The 20,502-nt window shown below is 45.5% G+C and overlaps 1 protein-coding gene across 1 annotated transcript in view; it reads left to right on the top strand.

The window, feature by feature from the left end:
* LOC140218568 (beta-mannosidase-like) overlaps nt 1-19,355 on the top strand; it is a 47,584-nt gene extending 28,229 nt beyond the window's left edge. The window contains exons 13-18 of the mRNA XM_072288358.1: nt 1,948-2,264; nt 9,226-9,274; nt 12,888-13,035; nt 16,279-16,487; nt 16,775-16,966; nt 19,019-19,355. Coding sequence (XP_072144459.1) covers nt 1,948-2,264; nt 9,226-9,274; nt 12,888-13,035; nt 16,279-16,487; nt 16,775-16,966; nt 19,019-19,324 — 1,221 coding nt within the window. The 3' untranslated portion in view covers nt 19,325-19,355. The remainder of the gene's footprint in view (nt 1-1,947; nt 2,265-9,225; nt 9,275-12,887; nt 13,036-16,278; nt 16,488-16,774; nt 16,967-19,018) is intronic.
* The last annotated feature ends 1,147 nt before the right edge of the window (nt 19,356-20,502 follow it).

Genomic DNA, 20,502 nt, shown 5'->3' with positions numbered 1-20,502 from the left:
ATGGGGAGAAGGTAAGCTTCAAAGGTGCGAGCTTTTTATTCGAGTGTGCACTTAAATAGTCTTGATTCGCAAACTGCTTTTCCTACAACACCATGTTCTCAGACACAGTTTTCGCTTAGAACAGCAGTGCACTCGCTTTTATTTATATTACATAGTTTATTGTTTTGGGTTCGTCCTTTCCTCTCCTAGCTTTCGCACTGATCTTTCAGATAACGACGACGACGATCATGGCAGTGATGATTTCTACTGGCGCCCCTTTCCGAATGGGGCGGCGACATATAGTCACCTAGCCTGTTTGAGCCAATCAAGTTTTACTACGTGTATTGAATCCTAGCGTACTGCCCATCTCTCCTTCATTTTGAGTCTTTTTTGCTTATGGTCTGTATGATCTGTGTTGCACTGTGTGTGAGGTTGCTGTGTTCGAATTTCATTTCGACATTTTCTTTGCTTGTACAGTACCCCTTCTTATTTTCTATGTACTACTCCTACTTTCACTGCCAAAAAGCTGCTGGCAGTATTTTCAAATAAAAATAAATAAAATAAATAAAATAAATAAAATAAATAAAATAAATAAATAAATAAATAAATAAATAAATAAATAAATAAATAAATAAATAAATGAAAGTCCGGCACCTCTAAACCCCAGAAGAAATACTGTCAAGCTTCAGGGCATCCTAAATATTTTAATTTGCTATCGCTTTTCCGTATCCAGTTTCTGCTTCGTTTGTACTGTGTTCTGACGTCACGACGCAGTACGTAGTCACGTGGGAGCAGTTTTTTGCGACGCTTTGGCGCTGCGACTCGCACGGTCGTGCGCTATGCTGCTACATAGATACAACGAGTAGCAGCACATTAGGCGAGCGAGCGAGCCGGATCGAGTCTCAAAACGTCGCAATGTCCTAGCTGCTTCCACGTTACCTCATAAGTCACGTCATACGTCATGACGCCATAACACATTATCCACTTTAGAGACGAATCCGATACCGGCTGTAGCGAAGTTCTTATATTAAGTTATTTTAGGCGCTCTGAGGCTTGTTACTCGTTCTAGGGCTTAATGACCTTCAATTAACGAAGAGAAAACAAAGAATAGTCGTAAATACATTAGAGTAACCCTCTAAAGCCTCAATCATTACATTTAACGACCCCAGATCTATCAATATCATCCCTACCATTTTTTTTTGCCAAGCGTAACCTGCGTCGCCTAATAAAATGCGCCTGATAACTAAAGCCTCCGTTTTGAGGCTTTCTGCAAAGAAATATTGGCTGATGCTAGCTTCTCTGCTCTAACCACAAAGATTGCAACTGACAGCGTGAGGTCGAAATTAACGATAAGCAACCGCTGTTCCACTTGACGTTTTCACAGGGTGCGGATAGACTGAATACACTAAGTGGCACGAGCGTTTCCTCACGGACGATTAGGTTCATGTGGCCCTTCTCCACTTTCTCCACGATGTGGATCTACCCGCTTGGAGTTACTTAACGTAGTGTGTTTCGGGGTAAATATTTGTGAAGAAAGAAGCTAAAAGTTATAACAGTGGTGTTTTAAATCCTGACAAGATACCCCTGCAGCATAACCATAAGCCAACATTCCACTCAAATGAAGGCATTGTGCTACTTATGTGGTATAATGTCTTGATTATAAACAGCATCAAGATACCGATATAGCTTTTATGCTTAAGTTACCATGCAGCATATGCGCTGCAAGCGCGGAATAAAATCAATTTTTCGTTTGACTGGAAAGAGCAGAGTAATATAGACAAATTGGTTGGAAAGGTATTACACTGTCCTTGCATTTCGCTCGCGCGTTTGGTCGCACAAGGATTTGCCGATGTGCTTAGTACATTGGTTCTTATACTTTGAAGTAGTGAGCAGAGTGAGAGAGAGAGAGAGAGAGAGAGTGAGTGAGTGAGTGAGTGAGTGAGTGAGTGAGTGAGTGAGTGCTAAAAGTTGCGTCCTGTACGTGCCCTTGCTGTTTCTTTTCATTACAAGTTCTCTTTCTCTCTCTCTCTTTCCGGTAAAGTGCACTTCTACGAATACTGGCAAAATGGCTGGGATCCGTCGGTGTACCCCATTCCCCGATTCGTGAGCGAGTTTGGTCTGCCGTCATACCCGTCTGCTGAGACCATGCAGAGAGTGTCGCCGGACTCGACGCTCGTATTCCCATTCTCGCCGTTCATCAACGCTAGACAGCGTCACAACGGAGGTACTACCGCCTTTTCTTACAGCAATGTTTCAAAGCGCTGCGGTCTACGAAACGAATTAATGCTATAGATAGGTTACAGGCGCCTTGCTAAAATGCTATCAAAAGAAAGCAGGCTTAGACAACGTAACGCCAATGTCGATTGTGTGCACTTAGTGCACGCAATGCTTGCCTAGGCTGAAAAAAAAAAAAAAGAATAGCCAACTGACCCTGAAAGTGGAAGTGGATTAATGTAGGCAATTATTTACTTCCCCAAGAGCGAAGCACTAAGCTGCACAGGAAGCACACAAGGGTTTCTAAGGAGAAAACGCAGATCACAAGCGCTTTGGGGATCAGTGTACGCGGAGCTTTTGTGAGGCTGTTAACTTGGTATGTACCACGAATGGCATAGTATGACAAGGTTGTATGACGAACATATATGATAGGTCTTGACATGAATATCATGACATGCGTGTCACGTAGGTCATGAAACAGCCGCCTAAGTCTTGGTGCTCTCACGGTCGTTTCGTTAACTATGTACCACAAATGGCATAGTATGACAAGGTTGTATGAGGAACATAAATGATGGGTCATGACATGAATATCATGACACGCGTATCATGTAGTTCATGGAACAGCCGCCTACGTCTTGGTGCTCTCATGGTCATTTCGTTAACTTGGTATGTACAACAAATGGCATAGTATGACAAGAGTGTATGACCATAAATAATAGGTCATGTTATGAATATCATGACATGCGTGTCATGTAGGTCATGGAACAGCCGCCTACGTCTTGGTGCTCTCATGGTCGTTTCGTTAACTTGGCAGGCTGTCCGCACACTGTTTCGCATAACATCGAGGCCCACAGGGCGTCGGATCTGCCAGCGTTTTTAATTGTTATGCGAAGCGCCTAACGCTATGCGACGCGCCTAAGGCGCCAAGCGGCGGGAAATTTGTAAGGGTGTTTTATTTTGCATTTTTAAGCATGTGTCCGTAATCAGGGCGTCGGATTTCTATATACATAATATATATATATATATATATATATATATATATATATATATATATTGTAGCGAAGAAGACTGGCGCGCCCTATGGACGCGCCAGTCGCCAAGAGGGGCTCGCGCTCTCGGTGTCTGACGCTCGACTGAAACGGTCTCGTTTCTGAGTGCTCAATAAACCGCGTGACCTAGTATTCTTCGCTACAATACGCTACAATAGTGGCACAATTTTGACGAGTTGTGTGAGCGCGGTGTGTTGACGTCAGTATGCATCTGCGCAGCCGACACTGGTTAGATAGGTAATTACAATATGTATGAATAGGTTCAGAAAGCTTCACCTAAATTTTTTTTAAAGATCCCACGCACTGTGGAAATCGATGTTATGCGAAGCACATTGCAGGTACCTGGCTATCCAGCCTTCTTTGGCGTTCCGCAAACCGTCACCAAGTGAACCAACGTGCTTATGTAATTCGAGTAGTTGTGCGTGTGGGTCGTCAGCGAGCGTGTGTGTGACGACAGGAGCATGACGACAACCACGTCGAAGACGTTCATATGGCGGCAAAGGCATGATAACTACACTGGCCATTCGACGCGAGCTTACGACATAACGATTATTCGGTTCTAAATGGGTAGTCGATGAGCGTAAGCGAGAGAAACATGGATTGGGACGTGATCAACAACTAGGTGTAGTGCAATCGTGCGTGCGTATATGACGGCGTCCTGTGGTGTTTGTTATAACGGTGATGACATTTGTATACTCTAGCTAAGAAATGTTAAAACATCTTTTATTTGGACGTTTATGAAGTTGGCAGTGCGTCACACAGTTTCTACGTAGCGTAAGCTGCTACAAAAAAAAAAAAAAAGAAAAAACGGTGGGAAAAGTAGGCCCGGTCCAGGAGATAGTGTAGTCTGACACGGCGCCGCAAAGCGCGATCTGTCGAGAGGACAGAAGGCGAGAAAGTGACACCTGGCTTACGCGCAGAGGGCTTCAAAGAGCTGGCTGGCTTTGGATCGCGAGGAGTACGCATACGATCGGGGCCTAATGGTTCGATAATTAAAAAGAAATGTCCTAATGATTAGAGCATCGGGCTGCCGTGATCGCCGGCAGAGGTTCAATTCCAGCATCGGTCACGCATTATTATTTATTTATTAGAGGGAGGCGAGACGGGGAACCTACTTATCGCAACGTGCCAACAATGAAGCAAAGAACGTTTTCCATTAAAAGGCGTCAGTTTTGAAAATGTCTGACCCGATCCGGGGATCGAACGCGGGAGCACCGCCTGGGCGAATATAGTCGCTTTGACTACCCGCCACAGTGTCTCATCTCGTTCTGCTGCTTAGCAGGATATTTCGTTTCGATTCCCGAATGCGGCGGCTGTATTCATATAAAAACAGAATAAAAAAATCACTCGTGTACCGTGCTTTAGGTGCACGTTAAGGCCGACCAAATATTGTTTTCGATTACTCGCCGTATAGCACGGTGACAACCTAAAAACTAGCCGGAAACACATACGACGCACAGCACCAAACCAGCCGTCACTTTGGAGGTATATGTCTAACTGCTATCCACTTCGCAGGTGCAGAATGACGACAAAATATCGCGCTCTCACAACTTATTGAAATCATGCCACAAGATATATGTATACATGTATACGTAGACATTACATGTCCGATGGGTGATTTCGCTGTCTCTGTGGTGTGTTTCCGTGCAGTTTCAAAGTTGTCTCTATGCGTAACAGCGCGTGATCAAAAACAATTAACAACCAAGTGGGCCCAATTGCAGCCCTATAAATGGCTTACCCTGACGTCATCTTAGGCGCCATGTTGGTGAACCAGGACGGTGAGAATCTGCGTCCGTTGACATTCCTCGCGGCTCTCAACAACGGCAGTTGGACAGGGACCTCTCCTATGAGCTTTCCTTTCTCCGTGCACGGAAGCAGGTTACTCGCGGCAGTGAATTTGATACATTGACGCCACCCTAAAAGCCATATTGGAGAGCCATCATGGCGAGAGGCTGCGTCCGAGGCGTCACGTGCGCACAATCTATACTAGCTATCTATTTTGAACATTATAGACCTTTTCATCGGGCGAGGAGGAAAGGCCGCGCGGCGAGCGTTTACCCCTCTCTGGCTTGCTCGATCCGGTATGGCGCTGCTCGGAAGTATTGCTGCCGCGCGCTGCGGAACGATTTCGAGTCGTTTTAGCTAGCACTTTGTGAAATTTACGCAATGCCCGTTCGTACAAGGTCGCAGGGAACCAATCTGTAGCCTTTCGGTGCATCGGTAACTACAGTACGCGGAAATATCTCTTGGGGGCGCAAGCTTGGGACGCGTATTATCAGCCGCAGTGTGTACATATGTTGTGAACTATTTTAGGTACTTCGGTTTTAATTAAAGAGAAACGGCATCTTTGTATTGCCAGCATGAAATGGTAGATCTGGTCACTATGTGATCGCTTTGCGTAGGGACTAAAATATAAGAGCGCACGCTCGTGTATACGGCCAACCTAAGGCAACCACGAAGCATCTAAGCGGCAGGCGCTATCAAATATTTGTGATACACCGATATCGTTCTCACGCATTTCAAGTCTAATAGTCTTGAAATCACTATATGTCTGCGCTAGCCTTCTGCATGAAGCCGATGGCGCTGCTCAATATAGCGATCACTGCGGTTGGGGAACCAGCATGGTACACTCTAAGAAGAGATTACACCCTTTGGCGTGCCCCTTCTGCCACACAACGATAATCGTCATCTGCCTTGATGCGTTTCCTTTCGTTATCGCTGCGAGCCCGGAACTTTCCGGTAACGAACGGCACGCGCGTTATCAGAAGGGGCACTCCAAAGGGTGTAAACTGTTCTATGCTGATAACGCGCGTGCCGTTCGTTACCGGAAAGTTCCGGGCTCGCAGCGATAACGAAAGGAAACGCATCAAGGCAGATGACGATTATCGTTGTGTGGCAGAAGGGACACGCCAAAGGGTGTAATCTCTTCTTAGAGTGTACATATATAAGCTATATATCTGCTTCGGCATTGCCTTTTTTTGCGCTGTAAAGCCGTAATATCCGAGAGGGATTGCATAAAAAGAATGCGATGGCTTTTTGAGGGCAAAATTTCCATAATACGGGTGAGTGCGTTGTAGAGAACGGGACGAACACAACCGAAAAAAAAAAAAAAACATCGGTTATCATATTCCTGAAAAGAGAGAGAGAGAGAGAGAGAGAGAGATATAGGGGGAGGGAGGGAGGGAGGGAGAAAAGGGACTATCGCCGCAATACGACCTCGCATAGGTCACGCCGCACATCGTTTATAGATCTATAAACGTTGATGCCACATGTTTGGACAATGCGCTATATAGAACAAAGATATCTGTAATCCAGCATTTACCACTGCTTAGGACGCTCGCGTAGTTCGTAAAAGGTCGCTTTCCTGGACAAGTATAATTCACACTGTAAGATATGCTGTTATTACTAACTAAAACTATTTCATTCCATTCATGGGTGGAAACTTCGTCTACCGAACCCGAATGAAGTAGTCACCCAATGTAATCTGGAGCTAACACTTTGAACGCTTGTCAGAGTATAACAGCACAATTTCTATCGTAGCAGAACGGTACCCACGCTGTTACAATCGTCGCGTATGTTTCATTGCTCCTAAATCGCAGCTTAGAACTAACGGAGAATACTGCAATGAGATCCCATTAGTGAATGGAATTTTCAGAAATACACCATCGATACCCTAGTGTGACTGTAGGCTCAAACACGTGCGCACACATCACGCTGCGTACTCCGTCCGTCTCAACGCCAGCAGAAACTCCCGCCATGACGACTTAAACCATTTCAGCACATCTCACAGAACCGTTTTCCACATAGAAGACGCCACGTTATGCTAAAGAGACCGCACGAGCACGAAAAATGACGGAGCGCAAGACGGTGCGCTCGGTGCGTCAGCATTCCGACTGCCCATAGATGGCGCCACTGCGTAGCAACATGGGCAGAGAATAATGGCGTTTTGGGAGAACTTCAGAATGGCTTCAGAATAGGTGGGCGTTTGGGTTATAACTCATTTGTTATTACTCAGTGTATTAAAAGATCAAGAGCAGAAAGGAGACCGTTATATGTGGCCTTTTTAGACATTACGGGAGCCTATGACAACTTATACCGCAACATTCTGTGGGGTATTCTTGAAAGGGAAGGCTTATAAGCGACGATTGTCTACAGCTTTTGAGAGAGATTTACCTAGGAAATACCGTTTGCGTTGAATGGAAAGGGATGAGGAGCGAGGAGAAAGTTGGTATGAACAAGGAACGGAGGCAGGGGTGCCCTTTATCCCCGCTGCTGTTTATGATGTACGTGGTGAGGATGGAGAGGGCGCTAGAGGAAAGTAATATCTTATTTAATCTCTAATACAAACTGGCGGATACAGTAGTAGAGCAGAAACTTTCAGGTTTATTTTATGCGGACGACATTATGTTACTAGCTAAAAAACCAAATTGATTTGCAACGTCTGGCTAATATCAGTGGACAGGAAAGCGAGAATTTAGGTTTGAAATTTATCGTTAGAAAATCAGGTGTTATGGTATTCAGTGAAAACAGTGAACAGAGAGCGGCAATACAGGGTCAAGAAATACCTTGCATAAAAGAATATAAATACCTTTGTATATGGGTAAACGAAGACAATAAATATATGGAAACACAAGAAAAACACAATAAGAGTAAAGGGGGAAGAGAAATGCGGCCATAATAAAACATAGAGCGCTATGGAGATACAATGGGTATGAGGTGCCCCGGGGTATGTGGAAAGGTGTAAGGGTTCCAGGACTTACATTTGGAAATGAGGTTGTTTGCTTGAAATCAGGGGTATAATCAGGACTCGATGGCGACCAAAGGTCAGCGGGACGCCGCGCATTGGGCGCTCACGGGAAGACTACAAGTGAAGCTGTGCAGGGTGATAAGGGCTGGCCTGGTTTTGAAGTGAGGGAAGCTCGAAGTAAAATTGAGTATGAAGAACGACTGAGGAATATGGAAGAAAGTATATGACCTGGGAGAGTGTTGAGGTATCTGTACAGGAAAAACATTGATTCACGGTGGAGGAAAAGAACTAGGAAGCTTACCAGCAAGTATGCGGCCTGTAGGGTGGGCAACACAGCAACAAAGAAGGTCAAGCGGAAGATCAGGGAGGCTGAGATAATCTCATGGGCGGCGGCAATGGAAAAGAAACCTGCCATGAGAAGCTTCTTAATAAGAAAATGCGAAATCAGGAAAGAAACCATTTATGATAGCTCAAAGGGAAGCTCATTACTTTTCGAAGCGAGATCAGGATGCCTTAGAACACGCATCTATAAAGCGAGATATAAGAAGGAAGATGAAGCATGTGCTTGCTGGCCGTAAAGCTAGAGAAATGATGGAGCATGTTTGATTAGAATGTGGAAATATCTGCCCAGCGGTCGATTTAGGAATCACTGGCCTCCTTGAAGCCCTTGGGTTCAGTGAGAGCAGGGGGAAAGTTAACATGTCCGCAATAGAGATTAGTAACAGGCGATCGAACGATTGGTGGAAGAAAAGTAGGGAAACGACAAACAATGGAGGCGTACAAAAACAAAGTTCGCAATAGGGGTTGAGAAACTTTTGTTACAAGAATTCATCGTGTTTTTTTCCTTTTCGTTTCTAACATAGGTAGGACATTAGCCAATAAAATAACAAGAGCTTGGTGGCGCAACCCACCACTCCGTTCCAAAGGAAACGCTCATAACATACATACATACATACATACATACATACATACATACATACATACATACATACATACATACATACATACATACATACATACATACATACATACATACATACATACATACATGCACCCATTCATTCATTCATTCATTCATTCATTCATTCATTCATTCATTCATTCATTCATTATTTCTAGGTGTGTGGAAAAGTAAAGCGTTTACAACGTCCTGTTGCGTTTCTGCTGTTCTACAGGTTATGAAGAATTAATTCTAGCGCTTCAGATCCATTTTGACATATTCATACGCGATTTAAGTATGAACGGCACAGAAGAGGGATACATCATGGTGTCATATTTGAGCCAAGTAAGTGTTTTCATGCATTCCTATATGGCTGAAATCACTAGAAGCTTGTGAAGCAGTTTACTAGACAGATATTGGTAATTTAAATACCGAGAAGCAACGAGCAGAAAAGCCCTCCTCAGCAGGAATGACTTTCTATTATTTGCGACAGCTAAAGTATAGTTATGAGATATTGCTTTGAAAAGAATAATTGTTTTACTTCCTGCAAGTTCCTGCTAGTTTAAGTGTTAGGAGACTTCTGCTGAGAACTGGTGATAGTTTTCAAGGGTACCTAGAAGTAGACTTAGAAAATGTCGATGTATAAATAAATACTTTAAGCATTCGCACTGGATGCCACCAGCAGTAGAATGTTCTAACACACGGCAAAAGCCTTCAATACCTTAATCCTGCTCATCAACTGCGATTGCAGTCCTCCATGTCTTCGTTCTCCTCTTTGTCATATTCTTTATCTGCTCATCGAGGATTACTACAAACAGTACCAACGGAAACAGGTGCAATTTGTCGCATGAGAACTTCGAAAAATAAATGAAATGTAACCAAGAACAAGCAAATCAGTGCATTCACGTGACAGTGTCTATGACCGTTAGGGTAAATTGTCATCCGGAGGCACATTGATATGTTGCCGTTTAGAGCGAGAATTAATCCAGGGACAAGTATTTTGCTTCAAAATAAGCAGTAGTGAACCTGATTTATTGTTTCAACTGCTAAACCAGTAGTCAAGCTTAAGCTATTGTTTCCAGCATGTTCCACAACACACGCACTTAAGGTAAGCATGTGCAACATTCGCTGTCACTTTTCTGTCAGACTTTCTCAACGATAACCTCCGTAAGCTTTCGTATCCACGTTCTATGAAAACGATTCGCAATGTCGTCTTCGTTGCTTACTGAATGTCATCCTTGACCTGTTCTCTTCTTATATATATATATATATATATATATATATATATATATATATATATATATATATATATATATAAGAACAGAAATATCAGAACAGAAATCGCATGTATGCTGTTAGCGTTTATCTAAACTTGCGGTACCATATTTTGCTCGTCTTTTTTTGAGTACTTAGCCGAGATAAATTAATTAACTTTTTAAATATAGCTTGAAACGTTCAGGCGGCAATAGGAAAGTTGTCGAGCTCCACAAACATTGCCCAACCCAGGTACTTCCAACGAGATAGACTCAGCGTGGCCGTTTTTATTCGGGAAAAACGAAAGCCCGCTGAGTTTAAAAAATATCACGTGACAACGCGCTCTGTCCGCCCGAATGCGCCGCGATTACAGCGCTCTCATGAGTGATTTGTAAAAACATCACCAGCGTCGCGCCTTCCCTTCGCTTACGAGAAAGGGCTTCAACCTTTGCTCGGCTCTGACATTACCGGCAGCGGCTGGCGACGGCGCTCCGAAAAAGCGCTTCGTCAGCAGCCGCCAGCGCCTGTCGCCGAAGAACGCGCCGTCATCAGCCGTTTATTCCAATATGACGAGGAGAGCTCCAGCGTTCAAATCGATGCGGAATAGAAAAAATACACACAAAACATGCATCGTACATCTGGAACCTGTGCGATAGAGAGCATCATTTGTTACAACGCCTCTTCCAAGCTGTGCCAGCGGCTAGATGTATGTGAGCGCGACTGTCTATTACTGTCATGCCACGCAACCGTTTCGAAGAATTTGTTTGCAGCGCCTAAAGCACGTCGTACTTAAGCGAGCAGAAGGCGAACATGGTTTTAGCCTTGGGAGCGGCACGGTGCGACGAGAGGAAAGCTGCCATGCATACCGAAATTGGCAATGTAGGGGAAGACATAGCGCGAACACAATTATGAGGAGTTGCTTGAAGCTGACAGAAACAGGTAGCTTCCAGAAGACGCGGCACAGAAAGGACACCCTCAGTGAAGAGGCTGAAGGAGACATTTTGGCTTTCATGACTGCAAACCCTCATTCCAGCGTGCGTGATGCGAGCGGGGAGGTCGGCATTTCAAAGCCTTCAGTGTCAAGAGTTCTTAGGAAGGCTGAAATGTATCCGTATCACCTCCAACTGCGTCAAAAGCTGCAAGAAAGAGACTCAATGGCGGCTTGATTTCTCAAATTGGATCCTTGTGAACAGTGACGAAATACCGGATTTTGTTGACAAAGTGCTCTGGACAGATGAGGCAACCTCCTACAGAAATTCTCAACATCCATAATGCGCATTATACTGGAGCGATACGAACCCGCATTGGGTGGCGCAGACCAGACACTAGTAACAATGGTCATTCAGTGTGTGGTGCGGTATATTTGACGGAAGGATAATTGGCCCCATATTTTGTGATCACATGCTCACTGCTCAGCGGTACGTGACCGACATCTTGGAAGGCCCAGTCGAAGATTTTCGCTGCGATCTTCCTCTTGCGTTTTTAAAGCGAACTTGGTACCAGCATGACGGTGCACCAGCTCACAGCAGCAGTCTTGCCCGAGCCTGGCTTGACGAAGCCTTCAAGCGTCAGTGTCAGTGGGTCGGGCGGCATGGACCAGTGGCATGGCCTGCAAGGTTACCGGACTTGACACCTCTTGACTTCTTCTTGTGGGGACACGTGAAAGACCCAGTGTACCGCAAACCTACAACTACACCAGAAGCGCTAAAGGCAGAGATTGCTGAGGCCTGCGGCGAGATACCACCTTGCGTCATCATAAAAGCTACATCGGACGTGCTGAAAAGGTGCCAAAACTGCATTATGGCAGAGGGCGACTTGTTTGAACACATTCTTTAGACAGACATCACAGCGAATAAATCTCTGCAACCGTTATCCACGAAAAGAGCTATCTGTGTGAAACTTTTGTACGACGTGGAAGAGGTACGTAAGTAATATGAAATTACAAATTCTCTGCCGACAAGAAATGGAGAGGAAGCTAAAGAGCAACCTTCCGTGTCAATTTACAATTTTTTTCTTTTGTGACAACCAGCGTAATTCACACGACGTTATCAAGCTTGTTATAATGCGTGTTTGCTGGTTGGGGTCTTGCTCCCAAATTTGAACTCATGAGCATATAATTTTTCCTCCGCATGCATTCTGCTGGCCTGAGAATGCAATTATCGCCGCAGAAACGGGAGCCACGCTGTATTTCAGCTGCCGCCCGAACCCACCGGCGTTTATCTCGGAACCAAACACAACGCGAAGCTCTGTCGTGGGAAGCACAAAAGGCGCGAAGCGAGCGATGTTTTTTTACAAATCACTCATGAGAGCGCTGTAATCGTGGCGCACTCAGGCGCACAGAGCGCGCTGTCACGTGGTACTTCTTAAACTCCGCGTGCTTTCGTTTTTCCTGAATAAAAAAATAAAAACGGCCACGCTTAGTCTATCTCGTTGGAAGTACCTGGGTTGGGCAACGTTTGTGGAGCTCGACAACTTTCCTATTGCCGCCTGAACGTTTCAAGCTATATTTCAAAAGTTAATTAACTTATCTCGGCTAAGTACTTAAAGAAGACGACCAAGAAGTGGGGCTGTAAATTTCGATAAACGCTAACGACATACACGCGATTTCTGTTCTGAAGAACGCATAGGTTTTTTTCAACATCCAGATCCAAGTTAGCTGGGACACGTGTATATAATATATATATACATATATGCACGTGTGCAGATTGTGCAAGCCGAAGGCGTCCGCACCGGTTGCGAGTCGTTCCGACGTTGGCGCAGCTACCTCGACAAGGACGGCCGCGGCCACACCATGGGCGTTCTCTTCTGGCAGCTCAACGATATCTGGCAGGCCCCGTCCTGGTCTTCCATCGGTCAGTAATGCCGCCAACCAGGCGTAGGCGCTCTTCCACAGGATATGAGAATCAGGCAGCGCCGAGGGTTATGCTAAACCTATAGAAAGAAATTCATGTGCCGCCTAACTCTCATATCCAGTAATCCCCAACGAAACATCTGGGATTCTATAATAAAACCAGTATGGTCCCATAACCAATGATCCCATATTAAACATATGAATCGTACGTAAAAGTCCGTATGTCCACATACCCAAATAAACCCATATGAAACATATGGGACAGAACATAAAATCGTGTGTGTTCAAATATTCAGTAATACTATTTGAAACATATCGAATCTTATACCAGGTGTTTCTGTTAGCTGCACCAAATTAAAAACAAAGGATGTCCGCTGCTTATAGCACAATTCTAACCATTGAGGTAACTTACACGATGTGGCGGCCATTACTTCTACGAGAAATCGAAGTGCTTATGAATAATTACTATAATTACATCAGTTACTTCTTTAGTTAATTACTTGATGGCAGATATCTGAAATATTAGAAAGCTTTCAATATTTGCACACCCATAGCTTTGAAACATGCGTTAGTCGAAGCCTGGGGAAGAAGCGCAAAAACAAAAGAAGTAGTAAGAGCGTTGACGGCGGAACACGTAAACTTCTTGCGAGGTTTTAGGTTCTTTACTGAGCGTACGCCACTAATTTTTTCATCACTGGTCTACATTATTTTTTTGCTTTGTAGATGAGACAAGATTGTGTTTGCGTGTTAAAGGGACGTTGGCTCGTCTACTTCAGCGCTTTCAGCCTTTAAACAGCCGACACATATCGAATGCTTCTTGCGTGGTGCTTCTTGCGTGGTCTTATCACCTTGGCAAATGAGCGAAGATATTGAAAATCCAAAATGAACGAAAGGAAGCATTAAAGGGGCCACGAAACACTTCCTTTTATCATAGTTAAGAAATGCACGTGAAGTTAAAATAGGTTCCTTCGTAAATACTTTTGCCCCAAAAGATACTTCAGTGCGTTCAGCGGACGTGGAATTATAGGCAATCAAACATCCAGTTCACGGTGCTTCGAATCCTTCATCGACGCCTTGCGCTGCGGAAGCTACGGCGGAGCGAGGCGTGCCCTCAACGCTCCGCATACTGAACGCCACCGGGGCGCCCAGTTCAAATTTGGCTTTGGATGTTCACGTAGACGCGACTGCTACCGACTTTGGCGCCTATCACGCGCCAAACGAAGTAGTCCTCAGCAAGCCGCAAGTGCGGCTAGTCGAAATTAGCTAATACTAGTCGACATTAGCGAGACCCGTCGGCTACGACACCAATAAGCAGGGTGGCCAAAGTTCAATTCCTACGCTGGCGGCTGCGTGCGGCCGAGCGCAATCAGACGATAATCGGCTTCTTCCACAAGCCCGTAATTATTATCGAAATTCTAAAGCAGATTTTCGCTTACTTCAGGCTGATTATTAAACTGCGTCAATAAGTATGCACGGTGGCCGGTAGGAAGAAGCGTATACTGATCCAAACACGCTTTTTTTTTTTATTGATGTGAATTATTGGCCAATAGCAGCCACGTATGGGAACCTGGTATATTAAGAAATAGAGCGTCCAGGAACGAGTGAAGAGCAGGCTTCCGTTGAGATGAGAGCGTTTGAGAGAAAGGGTGACTTCGCGCTCCGCGCGCGACTGCAAAACTTGGCTGAGATGTTCGCAGCGGCGTAGGCTACCCGCGCACTATGGTTTTTCACCGAGCCCGAAGGATGGCTCAGGACCCCTTTAAAGAGACGAGAAATACGCGTGGTTAGGATATTATGTTTCAATTTTGCTGACATAGTTGGTGAAACATTAATAGGCCAAAATTAAGCGCGGTGGCGACACTATAGAACAAATCGATAATGTTAGGACTAATGCGCAGTGTGGTCCATTGATAGAACGCGCATTTCGTATTGAGGGGCCAATTACAGCTTAATTATTGCATGAACACGTGCAGATGATTTTTATAGTGCGTACTTGTCGGCCTGATATGTCCAATAAGCCATTTTGTTCTTGCTCACTGTAAAAGAGAAGTTTTTAAGAGAAGTTATTTACACTGGCTCTATTAGCACCGAGGTGTCGCTTTTAAGAGTTAACTGTTCTATACAGGGCTTGAGTGTCCTTATGAAGCAAGGAATAAGCTAGCAGGGAGTGTCACGAGGTAAAATTGATGTCCCCCCAGAAGAGCCGGCGCAACGTACTCAACGCACGCTCTTGCAAAAAGACAACGCGGGAGCGGCAGCAGCATGCGGCGGCTGCAACTCGCACACTGCGACGAGGACAATAAGCCTGTGCGTTAGAAAATTTGCACAGGGTTGTTGCCAAACTACCTGAACAAGTGCGCATTGACTAAAAGCTGCCGTGTACTAAGGGCACTGGGTCGAGTCCACCCAGCGCAGGGTCACGTGCTGGGCCTACTTTTTGAGAAAAAAAAATGAAGGGGACGTCTTCAGGGAGAGTTGGCTTGCCGAGTTGGCCGCGGTACATAACACAGACGCTTAGTTTATCGAAGCCAAGCTTTCTTTGCTGCGAACACTCCCTGACTTTACTGACCGTAGCTGCTTTGTTGAATGCTGCTGCCGTGTTTTTTATTTTTATTTTTTGCCCAGTAGCTCGCACGCCGAACACACACTACCATCATTACTACTGTCATAGGTGTCCAGGCGGCTTGCGTTGCTTTCTGCGAAATTATTCAGTGACAAAACAAAAGGTACCTAAATGTACGCACAACAAATATAGGCATGCAATCAAGAACACGATTTTTGTTTTTATTAAAGCAAACATTTCTATGCTTTCTATGCCTGCTTTCCAATGTTTCGGTGTCTGGCACATCTGCTTGGTTGGTCTCTCGCCAAGTAACGTGTAGTTTACTGTTGCACCATCTCAAGGATCCGCCCCAGCTTAGTCGGCGCGCCAACCATGGATACAGAGTAACAGCAAAGGGGGGCCGATCCACGAGACGGTATAATGCGTGGTCACGTGGGTCACGTGGTGGAGGGTCTCCGCCACTGGCCGTCTTCACTGGCAGGCAGGTATAATCACTATGGTGCAAACCACTGTGCAGAATATAATCGGTTGCAAGGTATTTATTTAGCCACCTCACGAAAGCTTCGTTTCTCCGATTTCAACATGTGGGTTGTATCCGCATAATGTTGTTCTTTCGCTGTGGTCCCCCCCCCCCCCCCCCCCTTGTTGCCTAACTGCGCCATTTATTTCGCACGTTTTCAGAGTACGGTGGTCGCTGGAAAATGCTGCACTACTTCGCCAAGAAGTTCTTCAGTCCTGTGATCGTGTCCCCGTTTATAGATGGAAGTGATCTTCGCGTATTCGTCGTCAACGACAGACTTCTTCCGTTGCAAGATGTTTCGCTCAGAATTATTGTGCAACAGTGGACGTCGTTCATTCCTTCCCATTTGATGCGATTTAGGCTCACAGTGGTAAGCAAGGCTCTTAACGCACAAACGAAGTAATGTACGGTGTAGTTTACCGCTCGAGTGAATGCGCCGCTACGCCTTGCACTTTTTTGCTTAACGGATGCTGTGTTGGGTTAAGCTTTCATCATAAATGCGGGCTGCGGTGAATCGGCCTTATTAACACATTTTCTAGACGGTTGTATCGATTTAGCGGCATACGAGTTCCGAGCCTTTAAGTCGAGAGGGGACAACGCTCAAATGATGTATAGCGCAGAATAGAGCGCTAATCAATGTTACTGTCTACGTTGCAGCCCGCTGCCAGCTCTTTGGACGCAGTCGAGATAGAATTGGAGTACCTGTGGAATACTAGTTGGTGCTCAAACGTCGAATGCTTCTTGTGGTTCACGCTCGAAGACCCTTCAACCAAGTCTCCGCTCGCGCCAGAGGCCTACGTGCTGCCCGTCCAACCTGGCGACGCACTACTGAGACAGGCGACGATAACGGTAATGCTTCCTACAGCATTTAATTAGTAGGGGGCCGTTACAAGCGTATATGAAACTGATTTGCCTTCTGATTAGACGGTAGGATCACTTATAGTAATCGATGGAGCTTCTCTGTGATGGACTTAAATGTTTAATAGCAATCTGTGAGGGCGGCAAGTAGCGGTGGAAGGCGAATAAAAATGGACACGAGACCGGTTACTTCAAGAAACGTATCAGGCAGCAAGAGCAGAAGTCTGGATACGGTGTGTGACCTCTAGTGGTGTCGTAGGACGTACCGTAACCACATTTCACAAGGTTGGCTACAGAAGTGTGTTTGAAAAGCTTGCTGCAGAGGAGAGAGTAAGATCACGCTTACATCTGTAATCGCTGCACAGCCACACCATGACGGACATGTTTAAATAAAAATAACCGGACACATATGACAGCGCACGCTCGCGGCCTGCATCATTAAGCGTGAAACGCGCTGCGTTTTTATCGCATATTTATTGTGAATAAGAGTACCCATACGTAATCGAAAGCTTCACTAAATGTTCTGCTATGTTTGGACGGTTCTTGTTTTTGTGTTCTTCGGCAGCAGAGCGCCTCTTTCTGAAACAGGCCACGTGCCGGGAACTTGGTATCTTAACACCACGCTTAAGTGCTCCCCTGCGCCTCCATTCTGGCGCTGTTATTCGACTTGTTCCAAGCCCGCTCTGTCTCCCTCGCAAAGCAAATACCCAAGTATTGTTTAAGGGTACGTGTAACTGAAAACACCCAAAGCCTAAGAGTCCAGGGAGACAGGAGATGTATTTATTTAACAAGAATGCCAGCGAAACTACCGAAGAAATGCCAAGAAAGAATATCTCTTCCTGTCTATAATGCTACTTCACTAAACTAAAATTTCACGATATAGCTCTTGCTGTTTTTTACTGCGGCTACAGAAGAGGCAACCAGCACGCTTAAGCTTGTAATGAACGAATCTGCGATTATCAATGTTTTGTAAGATATTCGTGATATTAATCAAGGCATGTGTCTTTGTCTCCGCTGTGCAATAGCTAATTCCAAGATAAACGGTGTCACAGTGAATGTGCACGCACTAAGCAGAGCAGATTCGAGATTTGGTAATAGTAAATGGGTGTTGTTGCTTCTAGGCTTTTGTTTGTTTGATCGGTTTTCACGTCCAAGAGCAGCATCTGGATTGTCCGTAGAGGAGAGTTCCATTCCATTCATTGCATGTCGCTCTATTCAAAGTGTGGCTTTCTCAATCGGGACTTGCACCCTCCACCAAGTGCTCACCAGCGCAGTGACAAAGCCACTGAGCGATGGAATCCATCGATTCTGCATCTGGAGAGAGAGGAGCCATTGACACCAGAAAGCGATTAAAGAAGCGACGCTTTCCCGGCTGCTTCCCTCCGATTTGCTCCTGCTGGCCCCCGTCTTTCCAAGCAGATGGGAGCCCAGTACCCACTACCAACTATCGCATTAGCCCCCAGACTTCTACCTACTATGCCACCACCCACTAGTCTCGACTCTAGGTCACGCTACGGCTTCATAGATGATGTCACAATGCTGTCGAAACGTTCGGTTTATTGCGGTGGGGTGCAACCTCAGCCAGACTTCCTCGCCCTGCGCTCCGTTGAGTACGCAATCGGTGCAGTGATCCCTCGCTACGGTGGCAGCGCGAAATAACATACTGCCATACAGTAGAAGCGGAACATTTGTCATCTCCCTTCTTCTGCGTACCAGTGTGTTTATCTTGCGGGACCAAAAATGAACGCATACCAACTCGCTCAGTATTCTGCGTAGTCGAAGGGGACGCCGTGCAGAGTGCGCGTGTAAAAATTCCTAGTTGGTTGAAATTATTCCGGAGTCCCCTCTTGCGGCGTGCCTCATAATGATATCGTGATTTTGGCGCGTGAGATTCACTTTTCTTTGTCGGAGTGATAGACCAACAGTTGGTCTAACTGCTACAGCCAGTGTATAAATTATCTTCTTTCCATTATTTTACTTATTTTGTCGCAGCTCCTCATTTGCACAAGCACACCCTCTCTTCTGTATACGCTTCTTCTTCAGGTGTCGTCCGTAACGGGACCATTTTCTTCCTACCTGGAGCCAAGTGTCTACACTTATAACGTGGAGCTTCTTACGGACAACGTGGCGCTCTTCGTGTGGCTCGACTCGCAGGCTCTGAGCGGTCGCTTCTCCGACAACGGCTTTCTCCTCAAAGATCCCGCCAAGGTGGTCCAGTTTAGGACATCCGACAGCGTGACACCCGAGCAGCTTCAAGGAGCCATAGTTATCTACAGCGTCTCGGATTGCACGGTTAAGCCAGAATGCCCTCGGGGCGTCCCCAGAAACGGGACGCTCGCCGACCCGTGACATACTGCGTTCGGCAACGAGCGCGAAAGAATTGCGCGAAAGGCGGGAAGGAAAACGTGTATGCTTAGATGGTGCACATTTTAAAAAATAACCTTCTTTTGAAGTAATTTACGCGACTTCTATTACTTCGAGGCGCAAGTAGTGGTGATTTTCGTTCATGTTAGTTGAGAAAAAAAATCGATCGCGTGAATAACGAGTCCGTTTCTTTGCTCAGTTTGCTTGCCTCTGCGTAATTGGCAGATGTCGTCGTCGTCGGCGTCGTCGTCGTTGTTGTTGTTGCTGTTGTTGTTGTTGTTGTTGTTGTTGTTGTAGCCTGTCACACGTGTGGCTCCTACCCACGATGGGGGATTGGCCAAGAAACAGATGTCTCTCTCAAGTCGGTGGGGGGGGGGGGGGGTATTCCAAGTGTACAGTGTCGTCGTCGTTGTCGTCGTCGTCGTCTACTGTTAAGGCCAACGCAGTAGCTGTAAACGAAGCGCAAATTTCCCCCTTTGGCAATCGTGGAAGCGCCTGGCTTTGCAGCAGACGACTTCTGTTTGGCGGTGCCGGAATCTTTCTACCTCTTTGTAGAATGTTCACGTATAGTTTTAGCCGGCGCCCGTAGCTCGAGTACCAGCAAACTGAGAGACACACAAGGGTTGCCAACATTTCCCATTTCATCAAAATAAATCACTTAGTGTAGAGCCACACATTTTAACAGTAGACCAAACTAAGTGTACGTCTGAATTAAAAGCGCTGCACTGCTTTATTTCAGCTCGTTATTGCGTATACAACGGTCCCATAAGCACCACGTAGGACTTAATGACACGTGAATGTCTTGTAATTATGGAAACGGTGCAAACTTACTAGGAAATGGACTTCCCGTCACACGGGCATATATGGAGCAGATGTAATAAAACGTGAAGTCGAGAACGAAAACAACTAAAGAAATGGTACAAGATAGAGAGATAGAAGGCAGTGCGTATTTATTTATTGCCCCGTCTTCTTGCGTTGTTTTGGATCGTAACATTACGTATCAACTAGCCAAATGGCAAATTCTACCAAAGTAAAACAGGCTGTGTATGTATAATTTCAATTTTCAGCGGTATCGTATAGGTTGCGATTTCTTGCTTGCCAAGTTAATTTCTCATAATACAACGACATGCCATTCAGTGTCGTCATGAACCGCATGCTCGTTC

This window comes from Dermacentor andersoni, chromosome 5 (assembly GCF_023375885.2).
Source record: "Dermacentor andersoni chromosome 5, qqDerAnde1_hic_scaffold, whole genome shotgun sequence".
Taxonomy (NCBI): Eukaryota; Metazoa; Arthropoda; class Arachnida; order Ixodida; family Ixodidae; genus Dermacentor; species Dermacentor andersoni.
This window is presented reverse-complemented; position numbering and strand designations above follow the sequence as displayed.